This window comes from Nelusetta ayraudi, unplaced genomic scaffold (genome assembly GCF_046127955.1).
Source record: "Nelusetta ayraudi isolate G7.1 ecotype Tasmania unplaced genomic scaffold, CSIRO-AGI_Nayr_v1 ptg000075l, whole genome shotgun sequence".
Taxonomy (NCBI): domain Eukaryota; kingdom Metazoa; phylum Chordata; class Actinopteri; order Tetraodontiformes; family Monacanthidae; genus Nelusetta; species Nelusetta ayraudi.
Genome location: NW_027466125.1, coordinates 1,874,954 through 1,886,137, shown reverse-complemented (window position 1 = coordinate 1,886,137; position 11,184 = coordinate 1,874,954). Strand labels below are relative to the sequence as shown.

Genomic DNA, 11,184 nt, shown 5'->3' with positions numbered 1-11,184 from the left:
GCACATGACACAAGTGCTGCTCATCTTCATGAGATGTTTTAATGGATTTAATTAATGACTTTGTTGGTGAAGAGTGAGTTCTCTCTCCTTGTGACACAAATACAGAAAGATGTCTGTTGCTGTTTTAAAGCAGTCTTAGTGTTTACTTGTTTAAGTTTTAACTTTAGGAATTTAATTGCTGTCCTGTTTCAGCATGTTTGCACTAAAACTCAATCCAGGTAGCAGCCTTCATATTTGTAATGCAACTGATGAACACAATGTGACCATAAAACTGTCTAGATTTTATTCAAACCAAACTCGGGTTTTTCTTCTTGCAAATGATACTGTAAAAAACAAATACGACAAACAAAGAACCAGAACATTCACAACATAAAATATAACAACTTCAATAAACATTTTTTACAATGACACAATCTTTCTTTTTTTTAAAAAAAAATAAGAGTTCATGATTCCTGTGTGTCCTTCACTCCATGTGTTGCCCTTGCTGCTCTTTGTACTGAGTCACTCTGGCCTGGATGGAAATGAAAGAAAACAGCCAATCACAACAGTAATGGAGACAGAGTGCATTGTGCTAATTACATCAATGTTGCACTTACTTTCCCTGCATGGAGGGAATCATAAACATCTGTGTGCACACGCGAGCCCGCACATAGCTGACACTGGCAGGCTGCACTCGGCATTTATGTCATTTGAAAATAAACAAATCATGCAAATGGCACAACAGTGTGCTGATACTTCCTGCAAGGCAGCAACATTTCAATTTTTGTGCAAACAGAAAGTAGTCTGCTCTAAGGAAAAAATAAAGACAAAAAACAACAAAACCCAGAAATTAAAATCGGAGTATTAGGAAGTTTACCTCAAAGGTGTTTAGAACGTGTTGACATGCTTCATGGAGTTCAGTCAAGCCTTTCCGTAGAGCTACCGTGGCTGGAAGTCCCCCTGCAACAGACGACATAACAGCGTCATGACACCACCGCATGCAGCAAAACAAAAGCAAGACCCGAGACATGTGCGTTATGTCACGGACAGACAGGACAGACTGTCAGTTTCTATTTTGTAGCAAACGGGAAAGAAATCTTTCAATCAATACACAAGAAAACTCTTTATTTCAATGTTTTTAATGTTTTAAAAACAAACAAATAAGCCAAGTGTGGTTGAATGTTGTCATACTCTCTTTGATTTTAGTTAAATAAATTAAAACAAAAAGGCGAAGCGCTAAAGGAAATCATGTCTTGCTCTTTTCTTCCAGAATCAAACAGAGTGCCCCCTTACATAAATTTTCATTTTCGGTCATGGTGGCTACGAGTGAGCACGGAATTAAATAAAAAGTGAATAAGTAGAAGCAACCAGGGAGTTTTTTGGCTGCAAGGTAACTGCATCTTTCTATGATGCGGCGGAGAGGAAAGGTCTTCTGGCCATCCTCAAATATAGTTTGGCAACAAAAACAGGTTGTCCTCTCAGACTTACACAGGCCTTTCATGTGATGGGGCGGCTTTTATGTGTAGACACTTTGTGTAAAGTAAGTGCATGTGCCGAGATCAGATGCCTCTGTAGTTATTAATACAATGAGAGACCTTTGAAGCATGACGAAGCATTTCTGTTTTCAGCCTTTTGGGATGATTCTTTTTTTTTTTCCATCTTCTGCACTTGTGTTGTGTTGTGTTGTGTTGGATCTGAAAAATGCAATAATTGTTGCTGCCGTCTGTTTGTATATGGAAACAACAAAAAAAAAAATCAGGTGCATTTGTGTATTACCTGTGACTTGAGGATAAAGTAACAGCAGCACTCCAGATTGAACACTATACTATTATTAATATTACTGCTATTTTACCATCAATATCAGAATTGTGTAAGTTACTGACAGAAAATGTTGGGGGGGTTTTTAGTAGAAAAAAAGGAAATGAACTTAAGACTTTTAAAAAAAAATAAAAATAAATTAAATAAAATGAGCAGGAAGATGACACGAAGGCAGACAGTCGTATCTCACCTCGCGTCTGTATCCGAAAGTTGATCTTGCTCTCAGATGGGTGAGTGATAGTGTACCCACAAAAGTCAACATCCGGACTGACAGTTGACAGGAAATAGAAAGCAAGCATTTAGATCATCGTCTTTGTCAACATCAACATCACATCAACAGCTGGGACACGGGGGCTTCCAATAAAATCAGCCAGACATCAGCCAGACTACATTCAACAGTGCACTCTTTAAATGGTATTGAGCAGTATGGCTGTTTGCTTAGAGCAAACCAAAACTTTAGGGCCACATATTATGTTTCCAAGGGAGGTTTATTTGAACAATAAAAAAGAGACACTGACTTCTTCATTATCATGTACCGCAGAGAGTTCCCAAGTGTGTGGTCTTCTTCATGCATCACAAATGTCACACATCCCTCATCTGCGCCATCGGCCTGGATCTAAAACAAAACCGATACGTCCATCAGACCACACATCCAACTTCAACAAAAAAAAAGAGAAGGAAAATTCCACACCAAAATTGAAGTAGCTCCCAGACACTGCGGGAAAGTTATTTTCCATATGAGAGTACAAGCATGAACTGAGGGATGTCAGTAGATTTACTGTACAAAACGCCAAACTACTATTGGAGTGAAATTATGGAATGGCACAAATGTAAATTTCAAAATGTGATTCGCTGGTTTGCAAAACTTTTTTTCTTGAGAACTGCATGTGTGAATGAATGAATTATTTTTCCTTTCAAAATGGTTGGTTGGCAGGCCATGTTTTTGTTCTCTCTATATGTCAATATAAAGTTTGTTTTAACGGACTATACTGTCAGTATTTACTTTATTGCAAGTAAACAGTGGCCAGCGCCCTCCAGTGAATAAACATGATAGTGCATCTCTTCCCGCACAAATATGTAGTTACAAGCGCACAGACAAACCAGACCATGGCAACGTTGAGTCCGGTACGCAACTGGTACATAACCCGAAATGTAAACTGATTTGTCACTAACATACAAATAGCAGCAAATTGCCGCGAAGCCAACACGTTTGTTTTATGTCCTCTTTGCTAGCTCATTTGAAGCTAGCTTACCACGTGAAGTTTTCCAAGTGTCGCAAATGCAAACGTAACGTCAAAGTTCAAAAACACTCGATATGGTAATTATTATAATCGTCGGGGAACTCGTCCGTTTGTTCTGTTAAAGGGTGTATAGGGAATGTTATTTTGTTACCATTTCCAGCGCCGGTTTCTTTTCGCTTTCCCCAGCCATGCTTTCTGCTATGTACGTACGTCTGCGACTGCTCCGTTGTGTTGTTGCCCGTCTTTTAGTCTTACAGGCAAAGGATGGGATCAGAATCTTGTCCGTTGTCGGGTCTGTGAAGGTTGCAATTTAAAAATAAAAATAAAATCTCTTTTTTTTTTTTTTTTTTTTTTTTTTACTAAAGATCATATATTTATTGTATCGAATACCTAAATAAACATGCGCGTTCTCGTTTATGACAACGGACACATTACCTTTAAGACCCAGCAGAGTGTACGGCAAAACAAAAAAATGAGTGACGACAACGCTGCATAGCAGGAAGTCATATTGTAGTTCCCAAAACGAAATATTGCGTTACTTGAAGGGGGCGAGAAAACTACACTGCCCATGTGTCCGGATGTCCGGCAGAAGTCACTCGAAAGGGATTAGCTGTTTTGCTAGCATACTGCGTCTCTTCAATGTTGCGATTTGTACTAAACGAACGGCTTTGAATTGCGCTGACACTCAGAGGTATGGGAACTGGAAACATCGCAATAATTGCGCCAGCTTTGTAACTAGGAGTTACCTAATTTCGCCAAGGATACCCACCTTACATAGTTACGGTTTCTTAACGTTAGCTCGAACATTGTTAACTCAGGCTAGTTAGCCAGTTGCCTTTCCGCCACATAGTTGTCTTTCAGTTTCTTTTCCCAAAACGTCGTGGGACGTGACTGAGATACATGTTATCCCCGTCCGAGGGCTTTCGTTCCATCTTATTTGCTAAAACTGGGATATCCTGTCTTTCCATGTTTGCTGTATTGTGCTATTTTCAGAGGTTGTGACGCTGATAGTTAAGTCTCTATTTCTCCCAGTCCGGATTGTTTACCTGGTGAAAATGACAACTTGTGCTTGTGTGTTGACAGCCGTTTTTAGAGCGGAACCGACAGCTTCTTGCCATGGCCATCCTGTTTGCTGTGGTGGCCCGTGGCACCACCATCCTGGCAAAACATGCCTGGTGCGGTGGCAACTTCCTGGAGGTGACTGAACAGATTCTAGCCAAAATACCGTCAGAGAACAACAAGCTAACGTACAGTCATGGCAGGTACGATTTGTAAAGAAATTATTTTGCACTGCTTGCAAACAATGAGTTCACACTGTTTTCCAGGGGTTTATTGGATGCATTTAAGTTTTGATAGCGTTTTAACATCACCGTCATCCATGGACTGTTATAATATGATGCAGTATTTTAAACTCCACATTTATTGTTCGCAAGAGTTCAGTGCACAAACTGTCGAACTGTAGTGTACATTGCAGGGTTGTCAATTTGATATTCCATTTTAAAACAGGTTTTTAATAATCATAAGAGTACCAGATTACCTAAACATGTGACTGTAGATCCCACAGCCCCATTTTGCAAGCCCTAAAAGTTGAAATGTCATAACATGCAGAAGAAACCTCAAGAAAGCGGAACACAAAACAATCAAGTGGCATCATATGGCCTGCACGGGGAAGATGTCCTCATATCCTATTGCGATCAAGCAGCAGTTCAAATGTCAAGCCAGTCAACTTGAACATGTCAGGCTTCAGGATTTTGGCAGTATGGTGTGTCAGGTGTTGCTCATGTAATATTGGCTTTGATCAACCTGCGTAGTTGTTTTGATCAGTGAATGTAATAATATAGCTGACACATCAATTAATACTGACATATTGTGTACTTTTTTCTTTTTTCTTTTTAGCTATCTGTTTCATTACATCTGTCATGACAGAATCATTTACCTGTGTATCACCGATGATGTAAGTATATCTTCTCAAATACATTTCTGTACTCACTGTGTACACAAGCTGTGAGCTGCAGTAAAAACCGGCTTTATATTTATTTAGCATTTAATAATGGCAGAGAAGCCCAAATTAGCATTGGTGATTTGTGTAGACTAGTGGACCTTTTAATGTTCTCATACTAATTGTTAATGCATTACGTTTATGTAGGACTTTGAGAGGTCTCGTGCGTTCAGCTTCCTGGGTGAAGTCAAAAGACGTTTCCAGACAACGTACGGTTCACGAGCACAAACAGCCCTGCCTTATGCCATGAACAGTGAGTTCTCCTCAACACTTGCAGCTCAGATGGTGAGTATGACAGGTGCCATAGCACGCTGAGCAACAGTCATACGCGAGTGCTTTGTGAGCGTACTTTCGTTCTTTAATTGTTACAAAACATTCTAAATCATTTGGCCACCGACGCGCTCTCATCTCTCGGCCATTACCTGTTCCCCAATTTATTGTCTGTTTTTCTCACTATTATTAGAAACATCAATCGGATCCACGTGGCTCAGATCGAGTCTCTGATACTCAGATGCAAGTGGATGACTTGAAGGGCATCATGGTGCGCAATATAGGTGGGTTTTTCATATACGTTTCAGATATCCTGACTAATATCACAAACATCCCCCTCCCAACTTTGGTCACCACTGGTTATTTGTGATATTTGCACCTGGTTTACTCCAAATGCTTATGTAGTTGAACAAAAATGAAAAAAAAAAATTTTTAAATATACAGTACTTCAGTAAGATATCATTGCCACTAGCTGTCCTGTTTTGTTTAAAAGAAACTACTTCAGCAAAATAGCTTGCAGTTCTCTGAACCTTTTCTCAAAAACCAGTTTTTGCAAGTGCTTGATGAAGTCGGAGGTAAAACAGGAGAAAAATAAACAACCTCTGGCTATGTGGGCTATGTGAAAGAAGTCGTTGACCTACTTTGTTGTAACTCTTTTTTTACTAATGGACACGTACACCCCTGGTTGATATAAAAATGATATTAAATGTACAGTATATCATTTGTTTTTGTAAGTGCCATTTTCCCCCGATGCTGAAACGATTGTGTTCCTATTGTGAGGTAATCTAACACTGACTAATTTATGTTTCTTTTTTTCAGACTTGGTTGCTCAGAGAGGAGAGAAGCTGGAGTTGCTCATTGACAAAACAGAAAATCTGGTTGATTCAGTACGTTCCTCTCAAAATTAATGTCCATTGTGTATTTAAGGATGTGCTCTTTTTAGCACTAAATATATTTTTTAGGTTTTTGCCCACCTTTATAATTACAAATCTGTCTTGAGCTGCTCCTCAAGGTTGCCTGCACAGTGAACCCTAGCTCAAGTGTTGTAAAAAATAAATAAATAAATAAAAAAACATCCTGAAAAATACCACTAAAGTTTACTACTTTTTACAACTTATGTTTATGTTTTCCCTAATGTCCCCTTCTCTCTTTTCTGCATTCAGTCTGTCACATTTAAGACAACAAGTCGTAACCTGGCACGGGCCATGTGCATGAAGAACCTCAAACTTACTCTGGTTATTGTGCTAGTGTGCCTGGTAAGTGGAAATGCCATATTTCACATTCGTTACAGTGTGATACAGCGACTGTTCTCTGACTTTTGAGACATTCAAACTTCAAAATAATGTTGTCCCTGTTTTTGTTTGTTTTAGGTGGTTATTTACATTATCGTCTCTGCTGCTTGCGGAGGGCTCAGCTGGCCCTCCTGTGTCCATAAATGAAACAAGAGTCAGGACGAAAGAGAAGTCGAAGAGGAGGAACTGAAGTGGAGGAGAGTGAAGACCTTGTTGGGTTATGCATGCCAGTTCAAACCATGGCTAGGAAGCAAGACTTTCCTTTTGTTACTCCTCCTTCTTCAGTCTCCCGGGAGGACTCGTGCTGCTCCTCCTCACCCTCCTGCCTGGGTCCTCCTTTGACAATGTGAACGTTGATTTGCCTTCTTAATGGGGGAGTCCAACCTCATGCCCGCATCAAAGGCCAGCAGCCTTGTGGTTGGAAACGGATGTGGAACATTAACCTTGTCTTCTGTTAGTCCGAATCATCCATTCTGTCTTACGCACTGAGTGGCCTAATCTGTTTCTGACACTGTCCTGCTCACATCCACTGTATGTAACTAATCAAATAAGACTGGCAGCAGGGAAGACAGCCACTATTATATAACTTCCTGTTGTTCGGCTGGTGACCTTTCTTCTTGATGTCAGCAGAAATAAGGGATAACTAATACTACGTCATGTTTCAGTGTGTTGCGGATTTACAGAAGAGCTCTTGCACAGTTCGGTGTCTGGTTCTCTGTTTTATGACTCAAAGTTAATTTTTGACTGAAAAACCTCAAGTAATCAAGTGTCCTACATGAAACGAACCATCCAGTGTCTGCCTTTTGTTTTGTTCTAATCACCAAGCACGGTAGCATACTCATACAATTGATGTTGTGAAAAGAATAAGCATACAAGAAGTACAGGTAATTTGACTGATTTACCTACAAAGAAAAATAATGACAAATAGTGTCTGTAACCCAACTTCCTGCTACAGGATATTCAGTTGTCCCCCATGTGTACTTGCTTTCTTCACAATGCACTTTTTACTTTACTCTGTAAATAGGTTTGCTTGTGCCGGCATCATACAGTTTATACATGCGTAATTATTGTACATTGAGATTTGAAATAATAAAATCCAGTGGTATACAGTTGATTGTTATTCACTGTTGGAAAAACAAAGATGAGATATCTCCAGATATTATTGTGGTCTTCACCTGCACACTGCTTCCTTTATTTACTTTTCATTTTACCTTGAACTTTCAAACCTTTCAACACTGATATCACTGAAACAGACTTTTCAGTCAACGACACCCAACAGCACTTTATCATCTGCAATGGAATACACGCCACCCTGTAACTGGCCAAAGTTCAAACAAACAGTGGTGATCAGACCTGAGGACAGTCAGAGCAGAAATGCAGTGTGGCACGTGTGTGTGTAATTTCCACTGACAGGTGAGATCTGCTGTTTTCTACTATTAAACTTTAGGGCTGTGGCATCAGAGAGAGCTGGTTAAGTTAAGTCATAATAATAATAATAATAATTTTGAAATCTTAGGTAGATAGTAATTTGCTGCAGGCATTGCAGCATTGAGCACAGGAATCAAAATAAGTTTAACCAAAAAGGAAATAAATATAGAAGTGACAGGTTAGTAAGTAAGCAGGAATTTGACAGCAGAAGGTGCTGGTGATTGTGAAATACAGGTAGATTTAGGACAGCCAGCCTAATACGGATGCCTGGTGTTGTGGTATGTGAGTCAAAGTGTTTTGACACTGATTTAACAGATTCATATGGGCAGGATGGACTGAGATTTGCTGAAATGTCTCTCCTGGTGGAGCTGCGAGTGTGGGGGTTGAACTTCAGGAAGATTATGAAGGAACTGTCTGATGAAGCAGTTGGTGAACCACCTAGTGGATTTGCTGTCGTGGACAAAATAGAGATTGTAAATGAGCCTCTTTCAATAAAGATGGCAGCAGTTTGAGGTCAAGATGTGTTAGGGAGGTTGGGGGTTGAAGTAGGTGGTCATGTGATTAACCAATCATTCACCTGAGGTGAACATCCAGGAAGAGGAAGGGTACTTAAGGTGTGGGAGGGGTCTATTTGAAACTCTTTGTCTGTCTGGATCCTTCCGGGTACGTTTGTTCAATCATGCTGCCATCGGGTCTTTATGTGACTCTGATTAGCTGATCATCTGTGATGTGTAAATCTCAGAAGAGGCAGAAACTCAAGGAACACGGTGTGACGTGTGTTGTTGTTGCAGGACCAAACACTGATGACACGAGGCTGTTACCTGACGATCTCAAAGACATTCATCAACTGTACACCTAAGTTCACACAGTCACATAGTCTATCAGTGGTTGGGCTAAGGAGACTCTTCATTGCGTGCTTATCCGGTTATTTGTAGCAAAAGTCTCTCCTTTATTACGTGAATTTGTTTGTTAGGACACAGCCAAGGCCACACCCCCGCGTGGACTGCAGCGTGCCCGCACCGGAGACCGGTAACGAACGCAACGCGGTCACCGAAGTATTCCACTGAATCGTTATGTGGTTTGTCCGTTTGTTTGTATGTTTGTTTATTTGAACCGTTGACAAATGGGAAAGGGATATTGACGTGGGCTCACACCGTCAAGAGCTCAGTTAACAAAGTGGCGTTCCAAGAAAAGTTCCATCTGGCCGCTTTGACACTATCGTGGGTAAAGAACATTGAATTAGCTTTAGCATCCTTGTGTTTGTTTTCTGCTTGTCTGGTTGTTTAAGCCAACTTGTTGCTGATATTGACCGCTATTTTGAAAGTCGAACGCTTTCGCCGTTATCTCTAATTTATGGTGGTCGTCGTCTCCCACAAGAGTGACAGCTGAGTGAGTCATTTACGGCCTGTCGTGAACTGATGCCAGCCTGTGGTAGATTATGTGCACAGTTCAAGGGTTTGTGTTTACAACTTCCGATGTTACACAAGTGCCCGATGCTCAATTTGTTAAAAATAAATAAATAAATAATGATAATAATAATAAATACACATTGAAAGAAAGAAAGTTACACAGCACAGCCTAATTATTAAATTACGCTGAGAATAGAGTCGTTTTCTGGAGAGGTTATATTTTTCTGACATTGGACGATCAACTGCAGCAGTTCAAGTGAATTCCAGTCATCAGGGTGTCTTGTATGTGCGTGGTGACGTGCAAACTACTATAATCACCAGGTCTCAGGGGGTGTTATGTTGTCAAACCGTTTATGGTGTGTGTGTGTGTGTGTGTGTGTGTGTGTGTGTGTGTGTGTGTGTGTGTGTGTGTGTGTGTGTGTGTGTGTGTGTGTGTGTTACTATTAGTAGCTCCTAGCTGTGTTTACTCTTGATCTAATTATAGCCCTAACCGCCTTGAAGAGACCTCAAACCATCATCTGTGTGTCAGGTGCAGGGGGCACCTTGTTTTGATCAAGACGCGCTAGTATGAATGACTTACATCTGGGTGTCTTGAGTGTGCTGATAAAGCGAAATCACCATTGATTAGATCTTCTGTGTAGAATGAAATGACACCTTAAGGAGAAATGATTTGTTTCTTGTGGTCGCTTGCTTAAAGCTAAATAAATAAATAAATAACAGTTACCAGCTGTGAATAATAGCATGCTTTTGCAAAGTCTGAAAAGCAGAGTGTGCATTGCATCTAAAACTGACAAATGATCTGACTTTTCTGACATGGTCACATGCTGCTTTTCTGCGTCAGTGCTCATTTTGTCATCTTTTTTATTCTTTTGTTGTTTGCCTTGTGTCTCATAGAGAGACAGACAGTGTTTGCCCATAGTATGCTAGCCGCAGTCCCCAAACTTGACCTGCTGCCCTGCTGTTGTGAATGGTGGCTCTGAGTCTCAACCCACTTTTCAGGCTTCTCAATGTATCGCCTTGAAATTTCCAGTGACCCATGCAGAGTCAAGGATGTGCCATACGAGGCTTATGTACGATGCCTAAGGGGCTTCAGAACATGATGGAGGCCTTGTTCTTGTCAGAAGAATCCCCATTCTCAATAGGAATTCCAATTTCAAGGCTGTCAAATAGGCTCTGAATTATACTTAAGACTACCAAAGGTTTAGTCACATTGAAAATGATTGATGACGTTAATGCGAGTAATAATAATAATAATTAATGTCGGATTTTTGTATTTTTTGTTGTTTTTTTGCTTGTAAAGACAGGATGTCCTTGATTACATGGTGCATTGCATCTGGCTAAATGTCCTGTACGAGGGGATTCGGGTCAGTCATTAAATTTGTTTTGAATACATTGTATCTGTGCCATCAGTGTGTGCATGGCAACAAACAGCAGTGAGGATTTCACCCTGAGCAACTCACCTCTTCTGGAAATGTTTAGGAATATAGGCTGCATTAACCATACAGACTGAGCGATAATTACATAGCGAGGGAGGAGGGAAGCAAAACGATTGTTGGGACTGACGCTGTCATAGGCCTTCTCACGGCATGATTTACATGTTGTCTCAGGTTAAGATTAGCCCAGGGACTCTGGGGTATGTATAGATTAAGCAGAAATAGCTTGGGACTTAGGGACGCAGAGCCTGGTGTCACACCACTGCTGAAGTTACTGTGCTGTCGGGATCATGTGTCAAGCTGGTTGTGTACAAC

General features: G+C 40.5%; 2 protein-coding genes across 3 annotated transcripts; one reads left to right on the top strand and one right to left on the bottom strand.

Moving 5' to 3' along the window:
* Positions 1 to 434: 434 nt before the first annotated feature.
* On the bottom strand, positions 435 to 4,207 carry polr1d (RNA polymerase I and III subunit D). 2 transcript variants are annotated; one of them, XM_076043490.1, is made up of 5 exons: positions 4,085 to 4,207; positions 2,316 to 2,413; positions 1,988 to 2,064; positions 857 to 939; positions 435 to 511 (listed from the first exon to the last, which is right to left on the bottom strand). In XM_076043490.1, exons 1-5 carry the CDS (start codon positions 4,193 to 4,195, stop codon positions 464 to 466), a joined length of 417 nt encoding a protein of 138 aa, XP_075899605.1. In that variant the 5' UTR covers positions 4,196 to 4,207; the 3' UTR covers positions 435 to 463. The 2 variants fall into 2 exon arrangements, with proteins under 2 accessions (XP_075899605.1, XP_075899606.1); XM_076043491.1 differs by lacking the exon at positions 4,085 to 4,207 and adding an exon at positions 3,190 to 3,351.
* On the top strand, positions 4,155 to 7,706 carry sybl1 (synaptobrevin-like 1). The gene is made up of 7 exons (XM_076043488.1): positions 4,155 to 4,300; positions 4,935 to 4,992; positions 5,185 to 5,322; positions 5,501 to 5,591; positions 6,127 to 6,194; positions 6,471 to 6,563; positions 6,678 to 7,706. Exons 1-7 carry the CDS (start codon positions 4,155 to 4,157, stop codon positions 6,744 to 6,746), a joined length of 663 nt encoding a protein of 220 aa, XP_075899603.1. The 3' UTR covers positions 6,747 to 7,706.
* The last annotated feature ends 3,478 nt before the right edge of the window (positions 7,707 to 11,184 follow it).

Bases quoted from the DNA above. Each gene is read 5' to 3' on its own strand.
- polr1d (XM_076043490.1), bottom strand. From the start codon at position 4,195: ATGGTGGTGCCACGGGCCACCACAGCAAACAGGATGGCCATGGCAAGA. The intron at 2,414-4,084 runs GTAAACAATCCG...GTTTTGTTTTAG, and splicing joins CAAGTTGTCATTTTCACCAG to ATCCAGGCCGATGGCGCAGA. The intron at 512-856 runs GTAAACTTCCTA...ATTTCCATCCAG, and splicing joins ACGTTCTAAACACCTTTGAG to GCCAGAGTGACTCAGTACAA.
- sybl1 (XM_076043488.1), top strand. From the start codon at position 4,155: ATGGCCATCCTGTTTGCTGTGGTGGCCCGTGGCACCACCATCCTGGCA. The intron at 4,301-4,934 runs GTACGATTTGTA...TTTTCTTTTTAG, and splicing joins CTAACGTACAGTCATGGCAG to CTATCTGTTTCATTACATCT. The intron at 5,592-6,126 runs GTGGGTTTTTCA...TCTTTTTTTCAG, and splicing joins CATCATGGTGCGCAATATAG to ACTTGGTTGCTCAGAGAGGA.